Consider the following 12,738-nt stretch of genomic DNA (forward strand, 5'->3'; position numbering starts at 1 on the left):
AGTTTGTTCTTTCTTTACCCCCCAAATTAGGAAACTATGGCATATGATTAGGAAATTACTGGATTTAGACATGATTTGTCCGCAGTAGAGGGCACTTCAGAGTTGGCGTTGAAGAAAACATGCGGTAGTGTACTCCGAAAAAATCAGCTGCTTTTTCTCTAAAGAGTAAGTGCCTCTGTTGTTCATTGTTGTAGTTCCAGAATCTTACTTAAAATTGGTACATATCTTCAAAATGAGTGGTAGATCCAGACAGAGTGGAATTTTAAGTGCAGTAAGTTATCTCTTATCTCACAGAGTGGACAAACAGAATTCTACCGCAGGATCACAAAATTTTTCTAGTAGGAGAGATCAAATGCCATTAACTAAACTAGATGCATAGTGACTGTAAATGATCTTTGCACAAAATCAAGGCAAAATTCTCTTTGTGCTGACGATATTGAAATCCTCGCCACTTTTTGATGTAACCAAATTCCACTGGAATGAGCCTTAAATTAGAACATTGCTGGTCTTCCACGCTCCCAATGCCGGGGGCCTGGGTTCAATCCCTGGTCAGCGAACAAGATCCTGCATGCCGCAGCTAAGAACTAGCACAGCCAAGGAAATAAATACCTTTTTTTTTTTTTTTTAAATTACTAGTCTTGTGCAGAAGAGCAAGTATTAATCTTTTTGAGATGTTACCAGAAATCTTCCAGTCAGAAGCGATCCAGCATCGGCACCTTGGGAAAACAAGGAGTGGAGGAGACAGTACATCGCAGGCTCATTAGAAGAGCATTGGAAGAGAGGGCAGATCTCGAATTATCATGAGATAAGTAATCGCTTACCTGTACCCAAATAACTATTAGAAAGTGCAGTGAAAAACCATAGAAGAACACATATCTTGATGATTAAAAAAAAAGTGCGATGAAAGGCACTCTCCCATTCATCATAGTAACAAAACCCAAGACACGTAAGAGTCACCCGTATTAGAAATGTGGAAAACATTTGTGAGTAGATGAAAATGTTACTTAAAGGCATTTAAAGAAGAATTTAATCACTGGATATATATGCTTCACCCAAGAATGGGAATACTTAATTTTGTAAAGCAGTAAATTCCCCTCAAATTTATTTATGAATTTTTTGAAAACTTGCTCAAAGTAATTCTAAAGTTAAATGGGAAAAAAGGAAGTATAGCCAGGAAAATGCTATTAAAAAACAAAGGGTAACAATGAGATTTTGGAGGCATGCATTTCCTATTTACACATTTGCAAGTTTTCAATTTTTGTAAGTACTTTTGTCCTTACTTTTTAAATTAGAGAAACAAGAAATGAAGCACTAACCAGAGCTGTGATAAATTATGATCCAGCCACAAAAAGACTGAAGAGTTTGTATGTGTGTGTATCTCCACTGAGAGGAAGAGTGTAAAGATTATACCGAAGAGGAAATGTATATTTTTGTATAGTCGGTAGTATTTTTGTATTATCAGGAGATACTGTAAACAACTGTATGCCAATAAATCGGTAACTTAAGTGAAACAGACAAATTTCTAGAAAGACACAAACTACCAAGGCTGATTCGAGAAGTGGAAAATGTGAATAGACTTGTGAAGAGATTATGGATTAGTGACTGAAACACTTTCTACAAAGAAAAGCCCTGGCCCGGCTGACTTACAGCGCACATTAAAGGATCCATTATGCCCCATAACCTGGGGGCATTCAGCTCAGAATGCAGGGTTGGTTTCACGCTGGAAGTCAGTTCATGTACAACAGCATCATCAATAGGCTCAGGACGAACAGCGACCGGTCACCCCCATAGCTACAGAAAAAGACGGAGACCTAGAGAACAGATTTGTGGACACGGTGGGAAGGAGAGGGTGGGCCGAGTGGAGAGAGTAGCTTGGAAACACAGACGTTACCCCGGGTAAAACTGATGGCCAGTGGGAGTTTTCTGTGTGACTCGGGGGCCCAGCCGAGAGGGGAGGGAGGGAGGTTCAGGGGGGACGTGTGTGCACCTCTGGCTGAATCACGGTGATGTGTGGCAGAAACCAGTGCAATACTGTAAAGCGGTTATCCTTCAATTAAAAAATAAAAAAAAATGTTAAAAAGCCAGTCCTGAAATACCACATTTTCTATGATTCCATTTATGTGAACTATCCATTCTAGGCACATCCAGAGACGTCAAGTAGATTAGTGGTGGCTGTGACTGGTGGGGTTTGCGGTTAATGGTGAGTGACTGCTAATAGGTGCAGAATTTCTTTCATGGGATGGTGAAAATGCTCTAAATTCATGTGCTGATGGTTATACAGCTCAGTGAGTATATTAAAAACCAATAAATCATCCACTTCGCTTGGATGAATTGTATAGGAATTATATCTTGGTAAAGTTGTTATATAAAATGTACTAAAAGTTTGCAGAACGGTATATTATGAACTTCCTGTAGTTGAAACAGTTGCTAAATCTACGACCTGTACATTGCCTTAGTAGTGATCCTGTGTGCTCAGTCACTTCAGTCGTGTCCGACTCTTTGCGACCCTGTGGACTGTAGCCCGACAGCCTCCTCTGTATATTTTTGTCAAATAAGGTCACAGTAAAACACTGTATTCTTAAAAATTGGGAAGCTATGTATGCATAATACATTGGTGTATTTTCCCTTCATGTCATAGTTTAATCATGTAGCGGGTCTGGTGGCAAGATTTCTCACCAGCTGTACGCGTGACTGTCGTTGTCCCTTCGCTCAGCCGTGTCCGACTCTGTGACCCCATGAACCGCAGCACGCCAGGCCTCCCTGTCCATTACCGGCTGCTGGAGCTCGCTCAAACTCATGTCCATTGAGTCAGTGATGCCATTCAACCATCTCACCCTATGTCGTCCCCGTCTCCTCCTGCCTTCAATTTTCCCCAACATCTGGGTCTTTTCTAATGTGTTGGCTCTACGCATCAGGTGGCCAAAGTATTGGAGTTTCAGCTTCAGCATCAGTCCCTCCAATGAATATTCAGGACTGATTTCCTTTAGGATTGACTGGTTTGATCTCCTTGCTGCCTGAGGGACTCTCAAGAGTCTTTTTCCAGCACCACAGCTCAAAAGCATCAATTCTTCAGCGTTCAGCCTTCTTTATGGTCCAACTCTCACATTCATACATGACTACTGGAAAAACCATAACTTTGACTAGACGGACCTTTGTCGGCAAAGTAACGTCTCTGCTTTTTAATACGCTCTCTGGGTTTGTCATAGCTTTTCTTCCAAGGAGTAAGCTTCTTTTAATTTTGTGGCTGTAGTCACCATCTGCAGTGATTTTGGAGCCCAAGAAAATAAAGTCTGTCACTGTTTCTGTTGTTTCCCCATCTATTTGCCATGAAGTGATGGGCCTGGATGCCATGATCTTTGTTTTTTGAATGTTGAGTTTTAAGCCAACTTTTTCACTTTGCTCTTTGACCTTCATCAAGAGGCTCTTTAGTCCTTCTTCACTCTCTGCCATAAGGGTGGTGTCATCTGCATATCTGAGGTTATTGCTATTTTCCCGGCAATCTTGATTCTGGCTTGTGCTTCATCCAGCCCGGCGTTTCGCATGATGTGCTCTGCATGTAAGTTAAATGAGCAGGGTGACAGTACCCAGCCTTGATGTTCTCCTTCCCAATTTGGAGCCAGTCTGTTGTTCCCTGTTGGGTTCCAAGTGTTGCTTCTTGATCTGCATACAGGTTTTTCAGGAGGCAGGTAAGGTGGTATAATATATTGTGTATTTTCCCTTCAAATAATAGCTTTAATCATGTAACGGATCTAGTGACAAAATTTCTTACCCACCTCATTAATAAAATTGTAACGATGGCATTCATTGCATTCTTTCTATATGCCAACATTGTACTAAATTCCTAGCATGCATTTTATCATCTGTTTTTCACGACATTTGATGATGGCCCCATATTTTCTGTCACTCTCCCATTTTATTCTCCAACGTACCAGAGCTTGCGTTTATAAAATTGTGTTATTTAGCCGAATAGCAAAGATGCATGGCTCCTCTTATGAGCAGGTGCTCTGAAGGTACAGACTGAAGGTCTTAATTTCAACTGGTGTTAATGTGATCCTGGGAGTTTTAAGAACACATTGATAAATCCACCCATATGTGTTTAAGAAAGATTTTTAAGTTTAAACCATTTTGCATTTGTTAGAGTTTATTTCTAACTGGAGGGGAAAACACTTTTTAGTTACTTGTCAGTTTTTTGTTTAATGTAACACTTAATTTGAAATACAATCAATGGCAAAGATAATTTTGAGGTTTTTTTTTCCCCCACTGCAAATATAGGCTAGCGCCTCAGCCAGTTTGGGCCGCTGTAGCAAAATACCACTGGCTGGCGGCTTACACAGCAAACATTTATTTCCCATAGCCTAAGATGAAGGAGGGGGAAGATTTGGGTCTGGGCGAAGGCCCTCTTGCTGGCTTGTAGACGGCCACCTCGTGCATCCTCACGTGGAGAGCCGAGTGAAGGCATGTGCTGTGGGTCCTTCTTTTTTTTTGGGGGGGCCCTTCTTTATAGGGGCTCGGACCCCCATCATGGCAGCCCCACCCCCATGACCTCAGCTAACCGCGAGCACTTCCTGAGGACCCCACCTGTAGATACCATCACATCAGGGCCTGGACCTTCAACATACGCATTTTGAGTGGGATACAGTTTTGTCCATAGCGACTAAGTATGGTGAAAATCTTGTCCATAAATGCTAACCCTTGCCTTTTTGTTTGTTTTTAGTATTATGTGCCAAGAATCTTGCAAAGAAAGACTTCTTCAGTAAGTAAAACCCATTTTTGCTCTCTCACCTATTAATATTCTTCACATATTTCTGAAATTTAAAACTTTTTCAAAAAACACTAGGTGTATTCTCCTAAAAGAAAAGAATAGAAACCCACGGTTTGACAAACTTCATTTCCCAGTTGACGACAGCACAGAGGCTCCTTAGCTCCAAGGCACAGAATTTTTAACTCAAGGAAGAAAAACTCTCTCTCATTCCCTATTCTGGCCACACCCTGTTTTCTCTGCCTTTCCATCCATTAGTGTATTGCTTTCTGCTGAAGTGTTCTCTGCTCAAATACAGATGAGACATTTTTCTGTAAAGTGTCTGAGATTCAGTAAAACTGATAGTCAAATTTGATAAATTAAATCACACTTGAAAAGTCTTGTAATGAAAGGAATTGTAAAAATAATAAATGGAGAGTCATTTTCTTATGAAAGGAATCGCTTCTTAAGAAGCTCACCTACTATAAAGTAGGTGCCCGAAGGAGGAACATTTTCACACTGTTTCTGATCCTCACCAGAATGCTGCTTGGTTCCTAAGCGGCATTATTCACACTCTCAGGTGAAGAAACTGAGGTTCATGGGCTTTATTAAAGGAGCTAAGAAGGTTCAGAGGGATGGATCCCATCTAGGTCTGTCTCTCAGACCCAGCCACCTCTCTGAACTTATAAACCTGTCTGATTCACACTCAAGCATTTAAGAACCTACTTAATGAAAATTTGGTGAATACTGCTTCCAGAGATAAAATAGATAACGACCAGCAAACGCAATGTCTAGGTATTATTTTTTAGAAAGTACAAATACATTTATTTGTAGACACTTTTTCCTCCATTCAACTAGAAGTGATCTTCAGAAGTGGAAATCTGAATTTAAGCCTGTTTTTAGAGTTTCATTTCTAGTGTCTAAAAAATCTGAGGAGGATGTCATTCTGGGTTGCTTTTCTTAGAAAGCTTAATGGAAATAACTTATTTTGCTGATCGAGACTAACCTTAAATTTGAGAATGAAATATACCAGGATAGTTAGGTGATCTTGAGGCGCCCTTTACCTGCGGGACCAGGTTCTGTCGCAGTGACACATGTGTCGTCTCACCCAGTGTGGCTGTCCCCTCTCCTCCAGGACTCCCTGACCCTTTTGCAAAGGTTGTTGTAGACGGATCTGGGCAGTGCCACTCAACGGACACTGTGAAGAACACGCTGGACCCGAAGTGGAACCAGCACTACGACCTGTGAGTTGAACACCCTACAGGGCACTTGGGAATGACAGGAGAGTAGGTGTCTACCTTGTAAGAGAAGCATTTTTTTTTTTAAAAGGGTTACCAATTTCGTGGATGGCCAAAGACATATTGCCTACTTTTAGAATGCATATACTTGGAAGTTCTTGCATTTGACGTTTTCATACATTTTTTATGGTTTGCCTCTGTAACCATGATCTTCAAACATTTAATCTCCTGGCCCTCTCTAACAGGAAAAAGGGGCCATAGTTCAGGTCCTCTATATGCTACTGTTTTCTCAGTAAACCCATGAGCATAGTTGTAAAATGGACTATCTGAAATGCATTATTATACATATTTATTATGTTGTTTTTGTTGTTTAGTCGCCAAGTCATGTCTGACTCTTTTGCAACCCCATGGACTGTAGTCTGCCAGGCTCCTCTGTCCATGGGATTTCCCAGGCAACAATCCTGGCGTCGGTCTCCATTTCCTTCTCCACATGTTTATTATACAAATATTTTATACACACACACATATATATGTTGATTTTTAAAAATTTTGCTTAGATGGTAAAGAATCTGTCTGCAATGCAGGAGACCCAGGTTTGATCCTTGGGTCAGGAACATTCTCTGGAGAAGGGAATGGCTACCCACTCTAGTATTCTTGCTTGAAGAATTCCACGGGCAGAGGAGCCTGGCCGACTACAGTCCATGGGTTGCAAAAAGTTGGACACTACTGAGCGACTAACACACACACATTTTCTGCAAGAGCAAATAAAGTTTGGTATGAGCGAATGTATATAAGCCCGCACGCCATCCAACAACTTCTTATATCCATTCATTACGTGGATTGCAGTTTGAAAAATCACTATTTTATATTCACCCCTGTTTTCATGTCCTTGCTAAGAAATTTTTGTCAGGTAATGCTGAATGATTACTGGTTTGTTTTACTACCACGGATTGTACTGGGTGTGAGGGGGTTTTTAGTAGCTGGATCCTGAGGCCCTATTTCAGTTACACTGTGGCACCGGAGGTGGTCTGGAAAGCAGTTGTCAGTCCAAGTCCTGGAAGCTCCCTTGTGGCCGATCTGCCCTGAGAGGAAGGGGGTTTCCTGTCGGAGCTCAGCTCTACGTGTGCTTTGGGCGGATGGAGGGTTTGTGAGGAGTCCCTTGTTGCAGACTGGTTATTCTCTATGATGCCTAATTGGTGGGAGCTTATGAATCCTGCCATTATCTTTGGAACTATTAAGATCTAGGAAATCCCTGTTATAAGATTATCATCAGCATGTAGTTATCTCCATGTGCTTCTCACATAATCAGCTGTAGCCCTTTTGCCTCCCAAAGGGAGGTTGAGGTTGGTGGACAGATATTCATCGAGTGCTTGTACTTGTGGCTATAGAGCCAACATTATTTTCAGAGAATTCTTCTGGACTAACAAGTCAGTCAGATAGAATCCCAGTGGGCTGTTGTAATATAGAAGTGCAATTAAAGATGAATTTGCACTTTGGTTTCAGATACGTTGGAAAAACGGATTCTATAACCATCAGCGTGTGGAACCACAAGAAGATTCACAAGAAGCAGGGAGCCGGCTTCCTGGGGTGTGTGCGGCTGCTGTCCAACGCCATCAGCAGATTAAAAGATACTGGCTGTAAGAACCCAACGCTTTTCTGCCTCTTAATGCACTGAGGAGGGCTTACGAGCCATCATTTTGTTTATTATTATTTTTGAATACTGAATACAGAATTCCTGCCCTCCTCCCTAGTTAACATTCCCCAGGTTAAGTTTTGAATTGTTTGTTTGCAGACCAGCGTTTGGATCTGTGCAAACTAAACCCCTCAGATACTGATGCAGTTCGTGGCCAAATAGTGGGTAAGAACTTTCTCATCTCTAAAGAGATAACTTTTACAGAACTTAACATCCAGCTCTTCATCACTGAGAAAATACACAAAGCCACTGACCCAGGCTGACGTACACGAAGGACAAGCCACATTTGGGGGCCATCTCTCCAGCACTAAAAAGTTTCATCTGTGTGGCTTTTGTTATTTTATCCAATTCTCTTCATTCTGTCGTTCAAGGTGGAGTTAAAGTGACTAAGGTACAAAAAGATGTACGGTTGTAATTTTTGATGTAATTTTAGTCCTCACTTTTGTCCTGTTATCCAAGCACAGATGGTAAACATGGTGGCCACATATGCACGAGCTGAACATAGTACCGCAGGAAGACCATTGTGTACGTAGAAGGCAGCGGGATTTCTGGAGACCTCTGTGTCATGTGACCTTACAGAGGATTGACTTACTCAGAATGAAGAAAGGAAACATGCCAATGTCACAAAATGCTGACTAGATGTATTCTGCTGGGAGTTAATTTGTCGGTTAAGCAGTTCATCCTGTTATCCATCCCATTCTTACTAGCATTTCAGAGTAACTCAGATATTGACTCTGCATTGCAGGGAATCCAGAAAAAAACTCCATAGTATTTCAGTAGCACACCAGAATGACTTATGACCGCACATCTTTTAGGTCTTGTCTTACGTAGAACTTGTTGTTGTTCGGTTGCTGAGTCGTATCTGACTCTTTGCGACCTCAAGGACTACAGCACGCCAGGCTCCCTTGTCCTTCACTATCTTCCAGAGTTTGCTCAAACTCATGTCCATTGAGTCAGTGATGCCATCCAACCATCTTATCCTCTGTTGCCCCCTTCTCCTCTTGTCCTCAATCTTTCCCAGCATCAGGGTCTTTTCCAGTGAGTCGGCTATGTAGATCTGACCCAGGATTAGTGAACAGTGAGTGTCCATCCCAGACTCTCCTGATGACAGAGTTCTCACTCACTGCCTGTTTGTGATGTCTTCTTTTCTTTGTGGAGAGACATGGGAAAAACCAGTACCTGGAAGCAACTTCATCAGTGTCTTTGTTGGTTGTATTAGGGATGGACAGTAGAGACATAGATGTGTCTAGACTGTGCAAATAGACAGTGCTGTCTGTGTCCTTATCCAGTATAAGTCAGAATCTTTTTAAAAAATAAGATAACTTGGAAGAAGTGACTATTGTGTTACTTTATGGAGAGCGTGGAAAACACAGCACCTCCTTCTGTTCCGCGTTCACAAGGAAGGGCCCGAGTGGTGTGCGGTGGCGTGGAGCCACTGAGTGAAATGTCTCACACTCGAACGCACAGGCGTGTGTGTGTGAGTGCAGAGACGGACGCCTCACTTTCTAAAATAATATCGTATATAAATTATACATTTGTAGTGGCTCACTATATTGCAGTTGTATAAAATATCTCTGGATTTTAATGCAAGACGTCCTTTTTCTTTTTAGTCAGTTTACAGACACGAGACAGGATCGGCACCGGCGGGTCTGTGGTGGACTGCAGAGGCCTGCTAGAGAGTGAAGGGTGCGTACCCCGGGACGCCGGCGCGCGCGCTGCGGGAGAGCGTCCCGTACACCTTTTCACCACGTTGAATACCTGAGGGGCCAGGGGGGACTTTGGGGCAAAACTGTGATCCAGTGTCCTTGTCTGTAAAGGAAGCTGTCGAGACTAGAGGGGTCGTGCCCCAAAGACTCAGGGTCCAGTTTACAGAGGTTCCCTCTGACCAGAGAGCATTGGTCAAGAATGATAACTGCAACAGCCAAACCAGTCCGTGGAGTTCATGATGATACAGAAAGAAATGTTATAAAAAACCAAGCCCGCAAAACCATCAAGAGCTCTCGTTAGTCACTGTCGTGATTTTTCGATCCCCAATGAATTAACTCTTAATGCCATTAATAGTTGTTGACACCATCAGGAAAGAGCGAGAACTTGACATGAACACAGATCTTGGAGGTCCCAGGGACGGCAGTGGGCTGCCCAGCCCCCTATAACAAACCCATCCAGAAGTGGGGCTCCCTGTAGAGTGGAGCAGACACAGCCAGTATCCTCAGCAAGTACACTGCAAGGAGAAGAACGGAATAAAAAGGAAGGAAGAGAACCTGTAAATTTAATAAACAGGATTTAAGAGACCCACCTACTAGATGCAGTGTGCGGATCTATTTGGATCCTGATTGATGAGATAGTGGACTGGAGAAATTTGAATACTGACTGGCATTATTATGACCCATTTTGGGGATCATGCTAATGGTAAAAGGCTTATCTTTCAGAGATATGTGCCAAAATATCTAAGGATGAGATGGCAAAATGTGGGGAATGTTTTCCGAATAAGCCAGCGGAGGGGGGAAGAGCTGGACACGGGATGGTATTGGAGGTGGGTGAAGAGTCCAGGGAGTTCACTGAACGAGTCCCTTACTTTGCGTGTCTCTGAAATTTTTCAACGTAAAATGATTTTCAAAAGTACTTGCTTAAAAGAGAAAATAGCCTATTAAAGTAAATTGTCTTCAACGTTGTTCGGGGGATGAGGATTTATGTTAAAAGTCACTTTAAAGTCATTGCAATATTTGATGTAACAAGGTGTTCTATTATAAAATGACAAGGCGAATGGAATGTTTGAATTTGATTCCGAGTCAAGAAAATTGAAATCTCCTTTTCTGAACTTCTTATAGGTCAGGGTTAGTGTTTTCCAACCATTCAGCTATCCCCAAGTTTGAAATCCTACCGTGGCCTCAGTGGCACTTAACACATGGTGTCCTTAGGCCATTGATTCTTCGTGAACAAGTTTGGCTTTCCAGTGAAATAGGACTGGACGAATTTTATGAAACTAAGCCCTGGGGACCTTCTGTATTGTCTGAGAGAAGCAGACTAAACGGGTGTGAGAGCCTGGTGTGAACTGGGGGGCGTCCCTGTCTTCGGCGGGTGTTGTCACGTGGGCTGTGTTCTCCCACTTCCAGAACCGTGTATGAAGACTCCGGGCCTGGAAGGCCCCTCAGCTGCTTCATGGAGGAGCCAGCCCCGTACACGGATGGCCCCGGGGCTGCTGCTGGCGGGGGCAACTGCAGGTTTGTGGAATCCCCGAGTCAAGACCAAAGACTTCAGGCCCAGCGACTGCGAAACCCTGAGGTGCGAGGGTCGCTGCAGACGCCACAGAACCGACCTCACGGCCACCAGTCCCCGGAGCTGCCCGAAGGCTACGGTGAGGGCGCGCACCCGCCCTTCCAAGTGCGGCCGGCCACGTGTCCCTTTCCGCCTTCAGACCTTTTCTGGTAACACGTACCTGCCAGAACCGCTGATGTTTGCAGAGCTCTGCCCCATGGCGGTTGTGTCAGTGTAAAGAAAAGTGACCTGAGACGGTTGATAAATCCTGCTCCTCCTTAATGTATCCGCCCTTGCTCCAAGCTTCTAGGATAGCAATTGAGTGAAGAATTTAGGCAAACGAATGTCAAAGAGAGCCAGGAGGAGTGGGGCGGGGGTCTGGATGAGGCTCTTTGTAGCGCCCTGGGATCTGAACATGGCAAGGACAGCCTTGGGTTCGAGTGATAAGACGTATCACTGTCACGAAAGATAAAACAGAATCTTTTGACAACCACAGAGGAAGCCCCTAGATGAAGGAGGATCCATGTAGATCCATGTTGGAGGATCCACATAGATGGAGCAGATCAGACCGGAAGTGTGAGCTGATGCAGGGGACAGGGGTGGAGGCAGGCTGAGTCCCGAGGTGGCAGGTCCGGGTGGGAACAGGAGAAATAAGGTCTGTCCACACGCCGACCCCAGCAAGCCAGGCCCAAGGCCACCCCTGCCGTTCACACCCTTCTCTCGGTCCTTTGAAAGACTGTGGGAAGGAAGCGGGGCCTCGAGCTGACAGGGTTGACCCCTTGGAGTGAGCGTCACTGACTGTGTCCCCACCGTGTCGTGCAGAGCAGAGGACCACGGTGCAGGGCCAGGTGTACTTCTTGCACACGCAGACGGGCGTCAGCACGTGGCACGACCCCAGGATACCCAGGTAGGCTTCCCGGGCGGCTCGCCGGCAGGGCCGCGCGCCACACGGCCTGCACCCCCGACCGTGGGTGATCCGGCCCTCAGGGCGTGGAGATGCAGGCTTAGAGCGGGGGCTGTTGGAGGTCCTGACCCAGACTCGCAGGGGACAGTCCTGGCTCTGCTCCCCCCACCCCCAGCCGGTCAGCAGCTGCTGTAACACAATTGGGCCCTTTAGGCTAAAGTTTAGAGAGTGATACTGGGTCTTGAAATCAGGTTCCATAACTGGAGAAGACCCTTAGATGGAATCAAATGCACTTGCTCGAAAAACCTTCAAGATATGGTTGCTCTCATTTTAAACTAAAAATATTGCTGAGTAAAATGATCTGATATCTGACCTGATGCTTTAAATAATTGGTGTGGGGGGAGTGAATGGGGAGCCCTGGAAGCAGGTTGGTGATGAACTGGTAATTGTTGAAGCTGGTTATTCACTATGGTCTCTCTCTCTTTTTTTTATATGCTTAAAATTCTCCATAATAAAAAGTTAAACAGGAAATATAAAGACTCTATCACCCTTTTTCTCTTCTACTTTATCATCCCTATTGCGTCAGTCCCTTGGGGACCATTCCTGGGGGAGATGAAGCTTTTCTATACGAATTCCTTCTGCAAGGCCATACATCTGAGCCCAGGTTAGAGAGATCCCTGCCCCTCCCCTGCCTGTAATGGAGTTAAGTTTCTTTTTTCTCTTTGCTTTGCTTTCTTTTTTTTTCTTAGAAATTTTTTTTTTGTTTGTTTGAGAATAGCATTACTACCTAATAACATTTTTAGTAATGCTCATTTCCTTTTTATTCATAATTTGTTTCATCTGAGAACAAGCTTCTTGCTTTTGATTTTCCAAATCTATGTTGAACTTAACAATTCAGTGTCTATAATTA

At 43.8% G+C, this 12,738-nt stretch overlaps 1 protein-coding gene across 3 annotated transcripts in view; it reads left to right on the forward strand.

Moving 5' to 3' along the window:
• Positions 1 to 12,738, forward strand: part of SMURF1 (SMAD specific E3 ubiquitin protein ligase 1) — an 89,806-nt gene that overhangs the window by 59,815 nt on the left and 17,253 nt on the right. For 2 of the 3 annotated variants that reach the window (XM_043915292.1, XM_043915293.1), the window contains exons 2-8: positions 4,715 to 4,753; positions 5,874 to 5,982; positions 7,480 to 7,613; positions 7,769 to 7,834; positions 9,280 to 9,355; positions 10,783 to 11,024; positions 11,747 to 11,831. In XM_043915292.1, the coding sequence (XP_043771227.1) occupies positions 4,715 to 4,753; positions 5,874 to 5,982; positions 7,480 to 7,613; positions 7,769 to 7,834; positions 9,280 to 9,355; positions 10,783 to 11,024; positions 11,747 to 11,831 (751 nt within the window). Of the gene's footprint in view, positions 1 to 4,714; positions 4,754 to 5,873; positions 5,983 to 7,479; positions 7,614 to 7,768; positions 7,835 to 9,279; positions 9,356 to 10,782; positions 11,025 to 11,746; positions 11,832 to 12,414; positions 12,493 to 12,738 lie in introns of all 3 variants that reach the window. The other variant, XM_043915294.1, reaches the window with a different exon arrangement.

This window comes from Cervus elaphus, chromosome 10 (genome assembly GCF_910594005.1).
Source record: "Cervus elaphus chromosome 10, mCerEla1.1, whole genome shotgun sequence".
NCBI lineage: Eukaryota > Metazoa > Chordata > Mammalia > Artiodactyla > Cervidae > Cervus > Cervus elaphus.